The sequence below is a fragment of the Asparagus officinalis genome, chromosome 8 (genome assembly GCF_001876935.1).
Source record: "Asparagus officinalis chromosome 8, Aspof.V1, whole genome shotgun sequence".
Lineage (NCBI taxonomy): Eukaryota > Viridiplantae > Streptophyta > Magnoliopsida > Asparagales > Asparagaceae > Asparagus > Asparagus officinalis.
Window position 1 is genome coordinate 24706937 of NC_033801.1, and position 20227 is coordinate 24727163.

Sequence of the window (20227 nt, forward strand, 5' to 3'; positions counted from 1 at the left end):
CACCCCAACCCAAAAAAAAAACCCCAAAAAAAAACCCCACGAAAAAAACCCACTGGGTACACTAGTTTTCTATTTATGTTTGGATTATTTGGTTTTTAGGTTATAAGCTAAGGTGAGAATGTTACGATGGACTTCTGGATACTGAGAGAGGATAAGAAATTATTAGATTTGTAGGAGGTTCAGGTTGCTTCTATTTATAAAATAAGAAAAGATCAATTGAGATGGTTTGGCTATGTGCAATGGAGGCTGTTAAGAGAGATCATAAGATTATAGTTACTGGTGCATGGAGTAGAGGTAGATATAAGTCACATAACATAAGTTAACTTGGTTTGAAGAAATTAAGTAGGATGTGATAGTGGTTAACTTAAGGGAGGTGGTAGCACTAAAGTGAACTGTGTGCTAAATAGAATTCATGGAACCGACCCCAAGAATTTGGAATGAGAGCTTTGTTATGGTTGTAGTAGTTTACAAGCTATGGAATCCATGTTTATGGACAAAAGTATAATCGCCTACTTGGCAAAGACATTATTCACTCGCCCGATATTTGACTCAGGTTCCTTTGTTCCCGTATAGGTGGCTGATGAAGACAAGCAGAGGCAACTTGAATCATCCAGCAGACACTTTGAAGATTCAGTAAATGAAAACTCCATGGAGCATATGCAAGCTGGATATGATTTCTCAAAGGAGGATTTCCTGGAACTAAAAGATCTATATGATCCTATATCATCCTCATCCAGTTCAGACAATTCTAGCTTTGTGTCCATGAACTCTGATGAGTGCTTTGATGCAGAAGCTTTGTTGAGAGACATCGAGAATGAAGGTGGCCTGGACATTGAGGAACATGTAGATTACAGGCTCAGCGTCGCTACAGCTGTCAGATCAAACCGGGTGGTCATTCAACCGTCACCAGAAGGTATAGTAGACCTATCACATAATACTCGATGTGTCTCGCCTTTTCAGTAGGATATCATCTAGGGGTTGTTTGGATGTTAAATTTTGGTTTTGGAAATATGACAATCAGCTTTCTGCAAAATCACAAACTTCTCCTTATTTTGTGTTTGGTTGGATGAAATTTGATGGTTCCGCTTCCTCAACAAAATCCTTGTGAGATGAGAGTAAATATGACAAAGGACTTTGCTAATATGGCAGGAAATGCAACAACTTTTCCAACGAACTTCTTCAAAACAGACAAGAACCAGTGGTTGGTTCGGCCTAAAGCATTAGCATGAGACCCATTTTTTCTTTATGGAATCACTAGGAGGATTCCAGGAAAACAAACAGGCCCTAAAAGGATAAACTCATGTGCTTTTGTTTCATTAACTATTAATAGAAGTGGCTACTCCCAAACCATTTGTTGACTAAAATAGTTATGAATTTCTGTTAAAGTGACAATTTATCCATTGGCTCAGCTTTCAGCAACTGCCGCAATTTGGTGGTGAATGAGAGCGAGACAACCACTGCTACTACTCCAGCGTACCCTGTCTTGCCTTCATCCAATATTGATCAACAAAATGATAGCGAAGGTTCCACATCCAGTTCGTCTAAAGGAAAAGGAAGTAACGGGAGTGGAAGTCAATGTGGAAGTTCACAAGGAGGCAGCCCTTCCCGGAGTTCAGGATCTAAGTTCCGAAAGATCGGAAAGCTTGGTAGAAAATACTGCTGCCTAGGGCCTTTCTAACCTTGCTTCCAGATTTTAATTCATCAGGCAACTTGATTAGAGCCTAATACAAGCTAAAGAAGGCATCAGCTTCCTTGTGAAGTTCTCAAAGTATTTATCAGTTTTTTAAGTTAAATAGTACGGGCAACTCTAATTGAGGCTGTGAAGTTCAGAACCCTCTGTTTGCTTGGCTGAGGACGAAATTTTGATTTCTTCCAAAATCAACAGTAGGTGAAAAGTTGATGTACATATATGAAAGGTAGAATATATACCATCCCTGAAGTGCAAACCATTTGGGTTTCCTACGGTCATGTAAATTATATGGAACAACTTGTATTCCATCAAAAAAAAAAAAAGCAACTTGTAGTCAATATAATTGAATTTGAGAAAAACGATTACTATCATTATTGAAAGTACTCTTAGTTATTTGGATAATACTTGATTATATAGCAGGACGGTTGCTTGGAGCCAACGTGGGAAAAATGTATTGAATGTCTCAGAAGCGGCTTTGAATTTCCTCCTATAGACTTTTGATAAGTTTTTTTTAAGAACTTTTGAGTTGAACACTTGACAGCAGTCTGTACATTGTATTTCAATTTTGATTTCTCTTTGTTTGCAGTACTATTTGTTTTCCTCGACTTAGTACTTTGCACATAGCCTTACTCTATGGGCGTGTTTGGTTCGCTTTAAAATATCCCGAAAACCCGTTTCCTCCTCCTGATAACATCGTCACCTTGATAAAACCCATTCTAAGTTTTTCTTTTCTCTGCTTTGATTCGCTTCTTCTCCTTGTCCCTCTAGCCGCGGAAATCCCCTTCACCTCAACTCTTCGTCTTTCCCCCCATTTCCGTTGAAAACGAGAGGAAATCGGTGAAAAATCTCCTAAAATATGTACTATTGTTAGATCTGCGGTTTATTTGGGTAAAACTTGTTGAGGGCTAGGGTTACCACCGCTTTCCCTCGTTTTTTTCACTCATCACGCTACGATTCCTATCCGATGCCTGCGGGAGTCCTAAAGTGTTGATTTCGTGCTTGATTTTCATATTTATCAACCCTCAAGTCCTCAAATTCATAATTTTGCTGGATCTTGCTAAAAAGGCAAGCTAAGGTATTATTTCTGCAAGTTTTAGAAATATTGTGATGAAATTTGGATTGCATTTTTTATAATTATTCTAAAAATTTCATGTTCTTAGCAAAACAACAACAATTTTTATTTTCTTGTGTGTCCCAAGTGAAACTTTCATTTACTTTAAGACAAACTATTGTTAGGTTTTTTTTACATTAATGATGCATTAAAGTTGTATGCTTACAAAATTTTCATATTTTGAATATGGGAGTTTATTTTCCATTTGGGATGAAAGGTTACACTTATGGTTTTCCAAATTGGAAAAATGCAACAGAAACTTGAAATTTGCAGTTATACAATATTGCTTCTTTGTTTTTAATTTATCTTTTAGATTGATGATTTCTTTTGCAAACCTAATGAGAGGGAAACATGCATAACCCCAAATAATTGTGTTAACTTTTAGATTGATGATTGGTTTTAAACACGTACTCAGGGATAATTGTGTTAACTTTTAATCCTCAAATAAAAAGATAAACAAAATTAACGAAAAGAGTGAGGTCTTGGAGAGATTACCGTCATGATGCAACTCATTAAAGAATGACAATCTGATATCAGATAGTAATTTGTTTTAGTAGAAAATACATCATTTCTTTAATGAAGTATTGTGTGCTAAGTGAGGGAACATGGCCATTTCCCTAAAGATTATGATGGGAGTGCCTGAGATTGGGAATTCTGCAATGAGGTATTATGTAGGCTGCACTATATTAATTGGGAACAAGGCTTGCAAGTTGAAGTTGTAATTATGCCTGAACTTATCCCTGAACTTTTGCCTCTTAAAATTTTCTTCTTTACCGTTCAATGCTTCGTGGGGTCTTAATTGATAGAAGTTTTGATTATTGACATTGCCCAATTTAAAAACTTTATTGATTAATTAAATATTGCAAGAGATATATAGGCAAGAATGTAAAATACAAGCACAAAATAAATGTACACAAGGCAGACTCAAACACAAGATATGATCACGGGGTTCGGTCCTCACAACCTACGTCTCCGCTCCTCACCTCGAGGAGATCTCCACTATCACGACACACCCGGTTTGGAAGTCGGAAATTCTCTACACACTCGGTTATCAAGTCAACCGATAACTCTCACAAAATCTCACAATATACATACACAAGCTACAACCTCAAGTGTTGGTCCTCACGTATCGACTCCCTCAAGTGCTCGGAATTATCACCTCTCACTAGGCTACCGACGCCACTCCTCTTAGTATCGACTCCGTCCTCACCACACACTCCTCTCGGTGTACAAGTATATTACAAGTGATCTCACGATAAGCACGCATATAATAATGGTTGTTCTCTACAATTGACGAGAACTCAATAAAGCCCACTCTCACTAAATCACACACCACTACCCAACAATATATTATATGAGATATAACAAGCTTAATAAGGGTGCGTGATAAATTAGTTTAAATAAAATCTAACTCAATAAGAACTAGCAATAAGATTAATAAGAAATAAATGCTATAAAGTTGAGTTAGGAAAACTTCTCTACAAAGAGAGGATGATTGGATATTGAGGATGAACTCCTCAACAAATGATGTAAGCTTCTCTTTGTAAAACAAACTCTTTTTCAAACCAAACTTGAAACAAGGCTTAAACACCTCTTAAACACAAACTAAACTCTTTCAAAACTTGATTAATGAATCTTCTTAGATGTAGAAGAGTTCAGAGCATATGGATATATATAGCATCTCAATACATCAGCTAAAACCCAAAGAAAAAGACCAAAAAGCCACAAACACACAAAACAGAAAACTAGCCGTTACTGTGCAACGACTCTCTGATGAGTCGACTTATGAGTCGACTAATGAGTCAGCTTATAAGTCGACTAATGAGTCGGCTTATATGAGTCGACCCAGCAGACGGAAAAACATAACTCCGCTGCACTTCATAAGTCGACTTATGAGTCAACTCATGAGTCGACTAAACGCGCACAGACCAGAAATGCACAGGAAAACTGAACTTTAAACCATGTTTAAAAATATCAAATAAATTTCAAAAATTATAAAATTTGGAGAATAGTTTATAAACATATAAATGAGCATGTTTCAAAAGAAATTTTCCAATAGTTTATAAACATATAAATGAGCATGTTTCAAAAGAAATTTTCCAAATGTGATTCTCCGTTTGTAAAATCTCTTAGTTTTGGTTTCAAAAGAAATTTTCCAAATGTGATTCTCCGTTTGTAAAATCTCTTAGTTTTGCAAAAACATGTAAATTGAGTGTATAATATTCTTAGTTTTGGACAATTGAGATAAACAAGGATATGAAACCTTTTCAAATGAATTTATAGACTAAACAATAGTTGTATAAAGTAAATTTTAAGTCTATACACTAATATCTCAGTATATTGTCAAAATCACATTAAAACCAAATGTGTGTGTTATGTGGATATTGAGCTTGAGATATATTCACACAATATAAAGTCCTATGCTAGTTGTACCAAGTTGATATGCATGAGAAGCTAAATCTTAGATCTGACTTGAGTTGAATAAGCTTCGTAATAGATGTGGCTCTTGAATTACTCAACCTGAAACAAAACAAATACTGAAAAAACATATTATAAATTGTTTGCAAAATCATCAAAACAAGATTCAAAAGTAGGCTCATATACATGAGTCCTAACAATCTCCCCATTTTTGATGATGACAAACAATTTTCCAATTTGATATATAAATACAGTTCAATATTTAATGAAGATACAAAGCAAACTGTATACTCACATATTACTCACATATTTCCCCCCTTTGTCACCATCGAAAAGGGGATAAGAGATAAAAGGAGAGTGAAAACTCCCCCTACCTATAAGCACGAGTGAGTAAAAAGAAATAGGGATTGCTCCCCTATTTAAAAGCCATAAAGATATATAAAAGATAAGATTATGAGGGTAATATAAACATCCTATATAGGCATGCATTTGCTACAACTAAGATAAAAAGTCATGAGGTATAAGAGAGCAAATGTAAACATCAAACACACTACATATGCAATATACATCAGTTTAAGAAGAGGTATAAGAGAGCAAATGTAAACATCAAACACACTACATATGCAATATACATCAGTTTAAGAAAAGACATCATTTATCACTGAAACACACTACATTACATATGCAATATACATCAGTTTAAGAAAAGACATCATTTATCACTGAAACACACTACATTTGCAAGCCAGGAAAGTCATACCACACAGTTTAAGAAAAACAACATCCCAACAAAACATAGAGTTTTACTACATCATAAAATAAAGCATCGTTCAATAAAACATAAACTAAAAGAACACGTCACAAGCCAAAGGATAACAGTCCTCATGGAGCAGATGGTCCTGGACCCGGTGGAGGATAATGATGCTGAACAACCCTGAAAAGATCGTCAAATCTGCCAATAAGGATCTCCATATCAGTATGCTGATGAGTCCTAATCCCACCAAGCTCCCTCCTAATATCCTCCTGAGACTCCCTAATCTCTGACTGAGAGGACTCAATCTCAGTAAATCTCATCCTAAGATCCGTATTCCTCCTGAGACTCCCTAATCTCTGACTGAGAGGACTCAATCTCAGTAAATCTCATCCTAAGATCCGTATGAGAATCATCTAACACATCAAGTCTTGCCTTGAGATCTCTATGAGACTCCTCTAACATATCAAATCTCACTTGATCCCGATGGTGCCAAAACTCAGCCTCAGCATGATAAGACTCCATCTGAGCAAAGAGATCCTCAAAATAACTAGGGGTATGAGAGGGGTAATTTTTAGCTCTAGGACTATACCGGGGAGGAGGAATCTCTCTATCAGAATCATGAGAATCAGGAGAATGAGCACGAGCTGAAGGATTATGAAGCTCATGGAAAGAGATAGGTAACTCCATCCTACGAAGGACTGATCTATCAAAAAGAGGACGAACTGAAAGGTGGATCTCATCAGACAAATCAACCCCGAAATGGAGGAATACTTTGGTGAGAAGAGCACCAAAAGGGATAAAGATAGAGGGATCAGATGCTAAGATGCCAAAAAGAACTTTTCCCCAATGAACATTAACGTTCCCTATTATAGCATAAATGATACGAGTAAGATCATGAGAGTAATGACTGTATGCCCCTATCTTAGGAATGATGTTATAACATACGATCCGACCAATAAGTTTAGCTAGATTAGAAGCATTTTTACCAGACAAGGGGAGACATTCACCAGGAAGAACTAGAAGGGCCTCAACGGCAGGATTATCATAGGTGACATCCATCAACAATTTGTCTCCACGAGGCAAACCAAGGATATCAGACAATTTGTCTACAAAGAATTTGATGCAAGTATCTTTTACTTTAGAGACAATAATACGAGTTATGGAATGAGGGGACTCAATGCGGAGATTTGCATAGAAAAGATGCACTAAGTGAGGATAATATGGAAAGTCATTCTTAGTGCTAAGGAAATCAACCATATTTTCATCTCCAAAAATAGTTTCCAGTCCAAAATGAATAAAGTCATCAAATTTAACATATTTACCAGGAAAAGGCTTAAGATGACACAGTTCACGATATTTAGGGATTAAATCCTCAGATATTTTTCATAATAATCAAGATTAGAGGAGGAAGGAGGAGGAACATTGGAAGATGAAGGTTGATCCCTTCCAGTCCTACGACGCTTAGGGCATGTTTGTTTCGCATAAAATTGAGCTAAAAGTGAAGGAAAAGCGCAATTTGAAAACTGACGCTGAAAATTCTGTCAGTTTTTTTTATTTCCGGCTGTTTGTTTCATTTTGAGCGGCGAAAGAAAAGGGAGCTGAAAATGGTGATTTGCGGAAAGTTTCTTTCCGTCCCCAAAACGTCGATTTTGGTGGAAAGTGATTAAAGCTCTTTTTTTCCCCCTCTCCTTTCACCCTAGGGTTCTGATCACCGTGCCGTTCCTTCATTCCATTTTCTCCCGCCTCCTGCTCTCGCTTCCACCCCGATTTCCCACATCAACTTCGCACCGCTTCCTCTTCCTCCAGCTCTCGTTCTAACTTCTTGATGCCATTCTCCTCTACAAGCGAGCTCGATCTTCATCCGTTTTGAGCTCTTGCGATCTTAAGATCGCTGTTCTTGAGATCTTGCGGTTGATTTGGGGATTTGAAAGAAGGTTGCTGTTCTTGAGATCTTGTGGTTGATTTGGGGATTTGAAAGAAGGTCGTTGTTCTTAAGATCTTGCGGTTGATTTGGGGATTTGAAAGAAGGTCGCTGTTCTTGAGATCTTGTGCGTTACTCAGGTAAAAAAAAACCTTAAACGCCTTTTGTTCTTGAGATCTTCAGCTCTTGCTCCGATTTGAGCACTGTTTTTTTCTCCGATTTTGAGCTCTGACATGTGGATTTTCATGATCTGTTTGAGCTTCGATTTTGGGCATTAATTTTATTTAACTTAATATATATGCTCTAGTTGCTTGCCTCAACTATTGATCTGAGTTCATGCTAACATGAATATTAGTAGCAATTTCCGATAACTATTTGCGTAAAAACAAATTAGTAATTGACTATGTTATTTATCATGAATGAAGGGCACAATTTGCAAATTTTACCATACTGAAACAACCTCGTGGTCTGTTTGACAACGTTATAAATTTTTTCAATATTAGTAGCAATTTTGTGGTCTGTTTGACTACGTTATAAATTTTTTCATGCAAATTTATCATGAATGAAGGGCATAGTTTGCGTAAAAAGAAATTAGTATAGTCGAAAAACATTTTATTTCTTTGAATGATGGGAAATGAATCAATTTTTATGGTTAGAAACTCCTTGTCTGCATTCAATTAGTTGATAGGTTCATAGTTATGGACTTTCTTATCCTTGAGCATGGCCTTTGTTTTTGATGAACTGAATACGAACTAAGAAACAAATTGAAAAATTAATTTGAAGGCAAACATTAAATGTGATGACAAACAATAAGCGCTAAGTGTGTAAAATCTCTGATAGCTCATTTTAGTGACTTATTAATGGCATTCTTCTCTATATGTAAACATATTATAGTTACCATTCTTCTTTGCCTAGCGATAAGAAGAGAAAAATATGTATTTTTAATTGTGGGTCATGGAACAGGCTTGAAGTCATCATATTGAACAATATGTATTTTTAATTGTGGGTCATGGAACAGGCTTGAAGTCATCATATTGAACAATGTGACCTGATTTTGTCTGCATTAGTTTCCAAATATATTTTTCATATTGAACAATGTGACCTGATTTTGTCTGCATTAGTTTCCAAATATATTTTTAAACCCAAGTCTAATAACATTGTCTTTTCATTTTGCAAATAGGACCTTAGCAATATAATTAAACAACCATCTTCGTTTACTGTTACTATCTGCTTTAATATGATGTTTGTATTTTAGATGGATGGTGATCTCGATGAAGAGACCGTAGTTAATATGTGTTCGAGTGCTATACTATCTGTCTTGGTTATGGTTATGACATTCATGAGGAGAATGCAAAGTAGACATAGATCTATACGTGCAGGTCCTAGTGAAGAGAAAATAATATAATAGCAAAATAGAAAACACCACCTGGATCGCATATATAATGGATTTAGTGATAGTTGTGTCAACTATGTTAGAATGCGAAGTGGTGCTTTTATGAAGCTTGCAGAGATATTGAGGAGCAACGATTTATTGCGAGACTCAAGACATGTTACAGTGGATGAGCAACTTGCTATGACTTTGAATATTTTGGGGCATAAAACTAAAAATCGAAGTATTAGGTCACATTTTATTAGATCTGGTGAGACTGTGAATAGGTATTTCAACAAAGTGTTAGAAGCTATTTGCCACATACGACCATGCTTTTTAAGACAAGCACGGAATGAAGTTCTACAGGAGATCCTTAGCAACCCTCTATACTATCCTTATTTCAAGGTATTCTCTCTTTAATTTGTGATTAAAAGCATGTTCATTTAATTTAAAAAAAAGATTCAATTGTAATTTTTTGTTCTCTAGGATTGTATTGGTATGATAGATGGTACACATGTTGATGCTATGCTACAAAGAAGCAAAGGAACAGGTGAAACAACATAGAAGAACAATATGAATACCCGCGACAAGGAACACTGACATACATAGGTGCGATAGTAGAAGGTGTTGTGCACACAAACAGAGTGGCGCGCCTATGGGAAGTTGTAGATCTATTCGCTAGCTTTTCAACGCATCTTGGATCACCTCATTCCGAGATCGGACGAGGAAGTTAGAGCTAAAATACTCGAGAGGTGCGCGGCAGTGGTAACTGCCGTGGCAATACGCGTCACCGTTCACTGCCGCGCACACTGAGAAGCTAAAAACGTTATTTTTGATAGTTTTCTTAAGTTTCATACGGCCCACATGACTTATTAACTGCTGGGGATTACTCATGAACGTGGGGGAAGCAGTTACAAGCGAAAATCATACCCACTACCCACGAAAATCGTAGCATTTAAAGAGTTTAAAGTCGTGGGATGACAGTTATAAACTGGGTGGTAACTTCTCATTTGGCCGTGGCAGCAGCGACTGTCATGCCCAAAAGGGCATTTCTTCAACCGCGTCACCTATGGGTGACGCGCCCAAAGGAAATGTGTCTGGTCAGTTATTTTTCCCCCATCTCAGCAGTTATACATCTACATCCCTATAAATACCTCCTTATACACGGAAAAAGGGCGGATGGAAGGAGATTGGCGAGAGATTAGAGCAGAGAAGCTTCAGCTTTGGTGAGTCTTGAGCAAGAGAGAGAGTCTTCATTCTTCACAAACATTCTCAAAAAAGTTTTTGGCGATTCCTAGAGATCTAAGCTCTGCCTTGATCTTTGGAAGAGTGAATATCTTACATCGATAAGATATTCGCTTAAAGATTCTTACTTCGATAAACGAAGAAGAATATCCAAAAGCCTTCACGATTCAATCAGAATCTGTGAATCATTGGTCCACGGGCTAACGCATCCCCGACACAGGCAAATATCCCACAAAAGCAGGAGTTGATAAACAATTCCTGTGTTATTTTCTAGAGATTTATAATTTTCCTTTTGTTGTGTAAGAGAAGTCTTATAAAAAGGCTATTTCTTTTAAATTTATTATAACCGGCTAAAGATATAATGAATTCCACAATAAAACCAACTTTCGACGAAAACAATTGGCTGGATGGGAAGGTTCCACAAATTGGTTGGTATGCATATTTTGTGTTATGATGATGGGCTATTTTTAAGATATGCAACCAAAGTTTATAACAACAATATATTGGCGAGGTAATATATTGCAGCCAACATTGCTATTTATAAACTTTATGGCGAGGCAGATAATGAAAAAATAGCCTTTTCTGAGCACAACTATGATGATGGGTGGTAATCTTACCATGGTGACCACAATCAAGTTTTCTTGATTTTTTAGTTTGAACCAAACACTAGAAAATGAGGGAATATATTCACACATCAATTATTTTCTTTTTTTTTCAAGTTGAACCAAATACTAGAAAATGATGTAAAGTACTTTCACTACATATTTTTGAACGAAACAAACACAAGAAACATTTTTCAGGAAAGTGAAGGAAACACAAGAAAGTGAAGGAAAGTCATCTATGGAAAGTGAAGGAAACGAACCAAACATGCCCTTAGGCACAATATTAGACATGATGAGGGAAAATGCAAACAAAGTGAACTCGGATTTTAGGAGAGAAATACAAACCCTAGAAATTTCTAAAGAAACCCTAGATGAGAGTTCTAGAAGGTAAATTTTAGGAGAGAAATACAAACCCTAGAAATTTCTAAAGAAACCCTAGATGAGAGTTCTAGAAGGTAAAGCAAGGAGTGAGAGAGAGTGGCATACCTAGACAATGAAGGACCAAGAGGAGACAAAGCCACGACAGAGCTCAAAGACTGAAGATTGACGGACTGAGCAGAGGGAAAAGGCAACTTGGGGGAAAAAACGAAGAAAATGAAGAGAAAAAGAGAAAGGGATCGGTTCTTCTAAGGGTGAAGGAAGGGTTAGGATTTGATCAAAACACATGGATGGCTGAGATGTGGTCTCCAAAAGGTATCTAGGTCAAACGGGTCCAAAGCCAAGTGAATCCAATAAGAAAACAACCCAAACCCAAAAAACAGTAGCCGTAAGTCGACCTATAAGTCGACTCAGTAGTCGACCAATAAGTCGACTAATAGCCTGAAAAACAGTTTTTAATTTGTAATTTGTTTGTAATTTTTAAAAGTCTTCATACTTAATTATACTTATAAAACCACATGTCAACCATATCTCAAAAACCATTTAAAAGTTTTCTTAAACAATATTTATGTGTATAGATTTTCACAAGAAAACAGTTTGAAGCATATATTATAAGACAAAACAAAACACAAAAAAATCATGAAAGAAACTCAAATTAATTTTGTAAAGGCACACAAGTATTTTTGGTGCCGAATGAATTCGGGACATGACTCCCATCTTTTAAATCCAAGGTCCTAGGGTTATGAACCCATTTGGGTGTGTTTTGTGCACGGATACGATCAAAGCAAAAGTTGTATGCATGGTCCATACGATTGCAATTTGTGCAATGTAGAGTTTAAAATGGTTTGCGTTGACCAAATTGTTGAGCATGTGTCTCATTTACAAAAATAGGTTTATCTTGAAATTTATTTTGCAAACGAGAAATCCTTTTTAAGTCAAAACAAAACTTGGTCAAATGACCCAAACGACCATAAAAATTACACTTATACACATGGGCATGTTTATGATTATCATTATGTGTGTGAACATGTGAATGAGATGCACATGGGCATGTTTATGATTATCATTATGTGTGTGAACATGTGAATGAGATGGAGAAGCTTGATGGTGTGCATAATCATGTATAGGCTTGTTCATCTTTTGTGCATTTTGACAAGTTTTAGCTAAGTGGCCTTTACGATCGCAAATAGAACATTTGTAGATTTTATCATACATGCGTGCATAGTGAATAGGTTTCTTAGAAAAATTATCATTGTACTTTGCACACAAGTCCATAAGTTTCTTATTATTAACAATGCATGTTTTAAGAGTTGAATCTAAAGATAAAATGCGATTTTTAACAACATTCAACTCATCATTGTTAGTCACATGGGCATTGACATTGGAGCATACATGATTACTAAACTCATTTCTAATGTTCTTTACTTCTAGTATGTCATTGTTTTTCTCATGAGTTAACTTAGCAACATCACTTCTTAATCTTTCATTGCATTCTTTGAAATTAACATTTTCATTTGCAATGAAATCAAACTTAGATACAAGGGACTCATGAGTGGACTTCAATTGAACATGCTTGCTTTTCAATTCCTTAAAACTATGTTTCAATTTCTTGTTGTCATGCAATAATTTTTTAAATTCATATGCAAGCTCATCAAAAGAAATATCATCATCGTTTTCGAGCTCACGTACCTCACTAGGATCATCTCCTAGTGGAAGCATACATGAAGATGAAACTCCTTTAGATTTTGAGGCGGGATTTCCCAACTCTTATCGGATAGCCTCCAAATCACCTTGATGTGTTTCTATTAAATTCCAAAGCTCGTAAGCGCTATCAAAAGAATCAAGAATGTTAGCAAATGATAAGCTAAAGGCATTGATTAAGAATTCTAACAAATACTTGTTTAAAGAAAATAATCTTTTGTCATCATTATTCCACTTGGATTTCTCCGTAGTGGGAACTCTATAAGCACAATCGATAATTTTCCAAATATCAATATCATTAGATCTAGAAAATAGCTTAAATCTAATACACCATTGTGCATAGGGAAAACTATCTAATCTAGGAGCAATATTTGTAGCATAACCGAGACTAGGTGCATTAAACATGTCCATGATATATGAAGCAAGAAAGCAAATAAGATCAAAACAAGATTAGCAAGATAAATAACTTGGATCTTTAACTCAAGGCGATTAGTCCTTAAAATAAATAGCACCAAGCTCTGATACCAATTGTTAGACCCTAAAGGGGGGTGATTAGGGTCTTAAGCTAATCTAATTCAGTTTTAAGCCAATTAAAAACTTTATAGATTAATTAATTCTTGCAAGAGATATATAAGTGATATATGAGCAAGAATGTAAAATACAAGCACAAAATAATTATACACAAGGCAGACTCAAACACAAGATATGATCACGGAGTTCGGTCCCCACGACCTACGTCTCTGGTCCTCACCTCGAGGAGATCTTCACTATCACGACACACCCGGTTTGGAAGCCGGAACTTCTTTACACACTCGGTTATCAAGTCAACCGACAACTCTCACAAAATCTCACAATGTACATACACAAGCTATAACCTCAAGTGTTGGTCCTCACGTATCGACTCCCTCAAGTGCTCGGAATTATCACCTCTCACTAGGCTACAGACGCCACTCCTCTTGGTATCAACTTCGTCCTCACCACGCACTCCTCTCGGTGTACAAGTGTATTACAAGTGATCTCACGATAAGCACACATATAATAATGGTTGTTCTCTACAATTGACGAAAACTCAATAAAGCTCACTCTCACTAAATCGCACACCACTACCCAAAAATATATTATATGAGATATAACAAGCTCAATAAGGGTGCGTGATAAATGAGTTTAAATAAAATCTAACTCAATAAGGGTGCGTGATAAATGAGTTTAAATAAAATCTAACTCAATAAGAACTAGCAATAAGATTAATAAGAAATAAATGCTATAAAGTTGAGTTAGGAAAACTTCTCTACAAAGAGAGGATGATTGGATATTGGGATGAACTCCTCAACAAATGATGTAAGCTTCTCTTTGTAAAACAAACTCTTTTTCAAACCAAACTTGAAACAAGGCTTAAACACCTCTTAAACACAAACTAAACTCTTTCAAAACTTGATTAAGGAATCTTCTTAGATGTAGAAGAGTTCAAAGCATATGGATATATATAGCATCTCAATACATCAGCTAAAACCCAAAGAAAAAGACAAAAAAGCCACAAACACACAAAACAGAAAACTAGCCGTTACTGTGCAACGACTCTCTGATAAGTCGACTTATGAGTCGACTAATGAGTCGGCTTATAAGTCGACTAATGAGTCGGCTTATATGAGTCGACCCAGCAGACGAAAAAACACAACTCCGCTGCACTTCGTAAGTCGACTTATGAGTCAACTCATGAGTCGACTTATGAGTCGACTAAATGTGCACAGATCAGAAATGCACAAGAAAACTGAACTTTAAACCATGTTTAAAAATATCAAATAAATTCCAAAAATTATAAAATTTAGGGAATAGTTTATAAACATATAAATGAGCATGTTTCAAAAGAAATTTTCTAAATGCGATTCTCCATTTGTAAAATCACTTAGTTTTGCAAAAACATATAAAACGAGTGTATAATATTCTTTGTTTTGGACAATTTAGATAAACAAGGATATGAAACCTTTTCAAATGAATTTATTGACTAAAAAATAGTTGTATAAAGTAAATTTTAAGTCTATACACTAATATCTCAGTATATTGTCAAAATCACATTAAAACCAAATGTGTGTGTTATGTGGATATTGAGCTTGAGATATATTCACACAATATAAAGTCATATGCTAGTTGTACCAAGTTGATATGCATGAAAAGCTAAATCTTGGATCTGACTTGAGTTGAATAAGCTTCGTAATAGATGTGGCTCTTGAATTACTCAACAAGCTAAATCTTGGATCTGACTTGAGTTGAATAAGCTTCGTAATAGATGTGGCTCTTGAATTACTCAACCTGGAACAAAACAAAATAAGCTTCGTAATAGATGTGGCTCTTGAATTACTCAACCTGGAACAAAACAAATACTGAAAAACATATTTTAAATTATTTGCAAAATCATCAAAACAATATTCAAAAGTAGGCTCATATACATGAGTCCTAACACATATGGATGCTTGTTAGGTATATTAATTATTTTAATTTGATGTTTGCATCGTAGATGGATGGTGATAGAGATTGTATCAATGAACATTGCATATGGATGCTTGTTAGGTATATTAATTATTTTAATTTGATGTTTGCATCGTAGATGGATGGTGATAGAGATTGTATCGATGAACAAAGTGATGTTAATATGGTTTAAGGTACTGCACTATCTGTTTTTGTTATAATAATTACATTCATAAGGAGAATGCAAGCTAGACGTAAATCAATTCATAGTGGTCCAAGTGAGAAAAAAAAGAAGACAAGAGAGGGCTAGAATTGAACACATAGAGCATATTTATAATGGTTTTAGTGATAGTTGTGTAAATTACATTAGAATGTGGAGTGATGCTTTTGTTAAACTAGCAAGTATAATGAGGAACAATAGGCTGCTAAAATTCTCAAGGAATGTAACAGTGGAAGAATAGCTGGTCATGACACTGAACATTTCTTCCACTGTTACATTCTGGGTCATTAATCTAAAAATCGCATTGTGAGATCTTATTTTATAAGATTAGGGGGGACAATCAGTAGATATTTCAACAAGGTATTACAAGCAATTATTTACTGGTGTGGGCACTACATGAGACAAACCTCTAATGACATTCCCCAAGAGATCGTTAACAACCCGCTATACTACCCTTATTTCAATGCATCTCTACACTTTAAGCACAATTACATGTATAATCAATAAAAATAAATGTTAACTTAGTAATATGATACATGTATTATAGGATTGCATTTGTATGATAGATGAGACTCATGTTGATGCAATGCTTCCGATTAATCTTGTTGCACGATTTTGAGGCCGTAAATGTGTTACACAGAATGTGCTTGCAGCTTGCACTCCAAACAAACTATTCACATATGTTTTAGCAGGTTGGGAGGGGTCTATAAATGATTATAGGATTCTCCATGATGCATTATCTAGACCAAAACCACATGGATTAAAAGTCTATGATGATAATTATATAAAAATTTAACTTAAAACATTTTAATTTTAATATTCAAACTTGATGTAAAACCCTAAAAATTTGAATATTTTGTAATAAATAATAAATATAATGTATTATGAAAAAAATAATATTTATTAATATTTGAGTATGCTAGGAATTGATTTGAGATCAATCCAATGTATATATGTGAATATATAAGTGATATCATGCACACGTGCACGGGCCGAAATCTGGGAAAAACAACTAGTTAAAAGTAAATGCATTTTACATACTGCAAAAGTTAGAATATAAAAAAACTTAAAAGATAAAAGTTGTAGGTATCTTCAAGATATTTCCAAAAAATCTTATATCACCTCATTCCGAGATCGGACGTGAAAGTTATGACCAAAATACCAAAGGTTATTTTCCTAGTCAGTCTAGGTTTCCCGGTTCGGGTCAAACATGTTTGTTTCGGGTTTGCCTCTATAGATACATATGTTTTTCACAAAAATTCCTATCTTTTACCATATCTATGAACCCTAACAGCCATCTCTCCCCTCAAAAACCCTAGATATTTTTTATGAATTTTGAGAGCTTTGTGGAGCACAATACTGACACGATGGCGATATCTTCGACGTGTGACAAGGGAGAACGGATTGTTTATGCTCATGGATTGCTTGATGTTTATATCAGAGGTTTAGAACGATATTTGAGGCAAGATTATCTTTATCCAAACCCATCCTCATAGTTAAATAACTAGTGTAGATGATTAATATGATGTTGAATATGTGTTTTCATGCTTTAATTTTAACCTGAGGTGTTAAAAATCAGATTTTGATAGTAAATCTTAAATTAATGCTAGATTAGTAATATTTTCTTACTGTTTATGATAGTATCATGATCATGATCATTAGTGTTATTTATAATTTTATTTATATATGAGAAATTTAAGAGATGTACTAAATATATTTTTTCTGCAGAAAACTACAACATTTATATAATCTTTAACTAAAATTTTGAGATAGCAAACAAATTTCAAATTTAACCAAACCAATTCCAAATAAAAGATATATGTATCTAGTTTCTAAAACAGAAAACCATTCTTAAAAAGAGTTTGTATAGAGAAATATATGTTATGTTTACTAACAACATGTCCTGCAGAAAAACTGCTGCACATGTATAATGTTTAACTGGAGATTTGGGATAACAAATGAACTCTACACTAAACTAACCTTATGCCATTTGAAAGATGTATGAATCTAGTTTTCAAAATAGAAAACCATTTATAAAAATAGTATTTATAGAGAAAGATATGCTCGTTTTACTAACAGAAGTCTCGTCTATTTTCCTGCTCGTTTTGTGGAGCTGTGTTGTGCCGTTTTGAGATGCGTTCGCGGAATTTTGAGCCGCTTGATGTTACACGTATAGTTATAAATATATTGTGTTACACATTTGAGAATCCCAAGAGGATTATGATAAATTTTAATTTGATCATATTTGAATTAGATATCGTTCATATACATGTTGGATGTCGTTGATGAGCACAACTCAGTACTATATGGGATAATGCGTCGACATATCAGATATATACGGTTTATACATGAGGTAACTATTATTAATGAGCAAAGCTTAGTACTATATGGGATAGTGCATCGACATACCAGAGATACAAAGATTTATATGATGTGGATATCGTTGATGAGCTCAGTTCAGTACTACATGAGGTAGTGCGTCGATATTCCACATATACAGGACATTGAGTCGGATTTTAGGAGGCTTGATCTAGATGTCCATCCCGCACTAGGGTGTGATGAGGCTCGTGAGTCGTATTTTTAGGATGCCTATTTGGTAGTCCGTCCTGCACTCATGTTACGCACTGAGATCGTGATAAGACTAATGAGCCGTATACACAGTTCAGGATATCTACAGGGTAGTCCGTTACACTGAGACAATTACTTGATAGCCTAAGTGTGGTAGATGTAGATTATGAATACGACACCACTGAGCTATATGACCGAGATACGTTGCTTTTGAAAGTACACAAAATTATGTGTTGGTATTTTATTCTATCTCCCCAGTGATAGTGGAAGATATTATAAATACGATGTGTTGATGTCTTATTTCTTTTACTGCCTTCTTTATTTCTTAGTTGGAATCAATGATTAGAGATTCACAACTTGAGACATATGGTATATATATGAGGGTTTTCTTGTTTGGATTATTTCACTCGACGTACCAGTCTCGTGTTATGGATTTCTAATTGTTGGTTTCATTAGATTGTCTTTTCTTAGTTCGGTATTAATATTTAGATATCTACAATTTGAGACATATGGTATATATATGAGGGTTTTCTTGTTTGGATTATTTCGCTCGACGTACTACGTCTCGTGTTGTAGGTTCCTAAATGTTAATCCCACTTAGATACGGGGAAAATAAATCTAGGTAGACTATACTTAATAGATAGAGCCTTCACTCCATCTAGCAGCCCTTCCCCTGGGGGCGGATAGAGGTAATCTTGGTGTAGTGCTCTGACGCTCTTGTTGTTGTTCTTTTTCTTTTAAATTACTTTTTAGGTAGTTCGGAGTTTCGGAGAGCCGTAGTGTGACGGAGTTCTGGCATAGTCGTCGTCGCGTATTTTTACTTGTAGAGACTCCAGTGTAGTTTTGAGTTTAAATGCAGTGTGCCTTAGTACAATTTTTAGTTGATTCATGTTGAGACATTTTCATTATTCAGATATCAGATGTATTATAGTTGAGACATGATTCTTTTTATTTATGAGATATCTCTTCTATATCATGTCTATTACATTTATTCTCTTTATTTTGCCTGTTTTGTACCTGCACTTCTATTTTGTTTCATTAGAGGATATTGCTGTGATTGGTGAAACGTGTTTATGCACAGTGTGGGTGCATGGCAGGTTTGACATCTCTGGTTTTACCTTGGACTGCAGCCTTGTGTGAACCCAGGGGCGTCACAGTTGATATCAGAGCTCTAGTTCCAGCATCCTAGGATTATTCCTGTGTTGAGTCGTGGAGCTAGGATAGAGTTTCCTAGGAATCATGTATAGAGTCTGATAGGAATTCCTAAAATGAGTGAGGACGTTATATACATATATTCAAAATTTTACAATTTTTTTTGGTGACAACTAACTTACTTTGATTGAAAAGTAAATGCATGAATGATAAGTAATACGATTTTTTCCTATTGGTATATGTTATATTATTTATGATTAGGATCTCACTTACTGTGTCAAATAAGCTCTCCTCTTGGTATTTTAAACATTAGAACGAGGACGTGATCGAGGTAAAGCTTATACCCGGAGAGCTGGGCAAGTAGAGCCCGAGCCGCAGTAGGCTCCACAGTATCTGATCGACTTGGTAACCCCGGAGAGCTGGGCAAGTAGAGCCCGAGCCGCAGTAGGCTCCACAGTATCTGATCGACTTGGTAACACCAATTACACAAATAGAGACTAGCAACACTCGAGGAGTAAGTAACAAGCATGACTTTACTCTCTGAAGTTCCACCACCAGTTGTACCAACCGTACCTATTGAAGATATAATATTGAAGGTCTCACCATCGCCACATCCAGCTATTAATAGAGTCGCG

The 20227-nt window shown here is 35.5% G+C and overlaps 2 protein-coding genes across 3 annotated transcripts in view; both read left to right on the plus strand.

The window, feature by feature from the left end:
* LOC109820469 (protein ATAF2-like) overlaps window positions 1-2092 on the plus strand; it is an 8965-nt gene extending 6873 nt beyond the window's left edge. For both annotated transcript variants that reach the window (XM_020386617.1, XM_020386618.1), the window contains 2 exons: window positions 574-913; window positions 1410-2092. In XM_020386617.1, coding sequence (XP_020242206.1) covers window positions 574-913; window positions 1410-1678 — 609 coding nt within the window. In that variant the 3' untranslated portion in view covers window positions 1679-2092. The remainder of the gene's footprint in view (window positions 1-573; window positions 914-1409) is intronic.
* Window positions 9372-20227, plus strand: part of LOC109821014 (UPF0496 protein 1-like) — a 36943-nt gene continuing 26087 nt past the window's right edge. Inside the window, exons 1-2 of the mRNA XM_020387208.1 lie at window positions 9372-9668; window positions 9750-9813. Of these exons, the coding sequence (XP_020242797.1) occupies window positions 9372-9668; window positions 9750-9813 (361 nt within the window). The remainder of the gene's footprint in view (window positions 9669-9749; window positions 9814-20227) is intronic.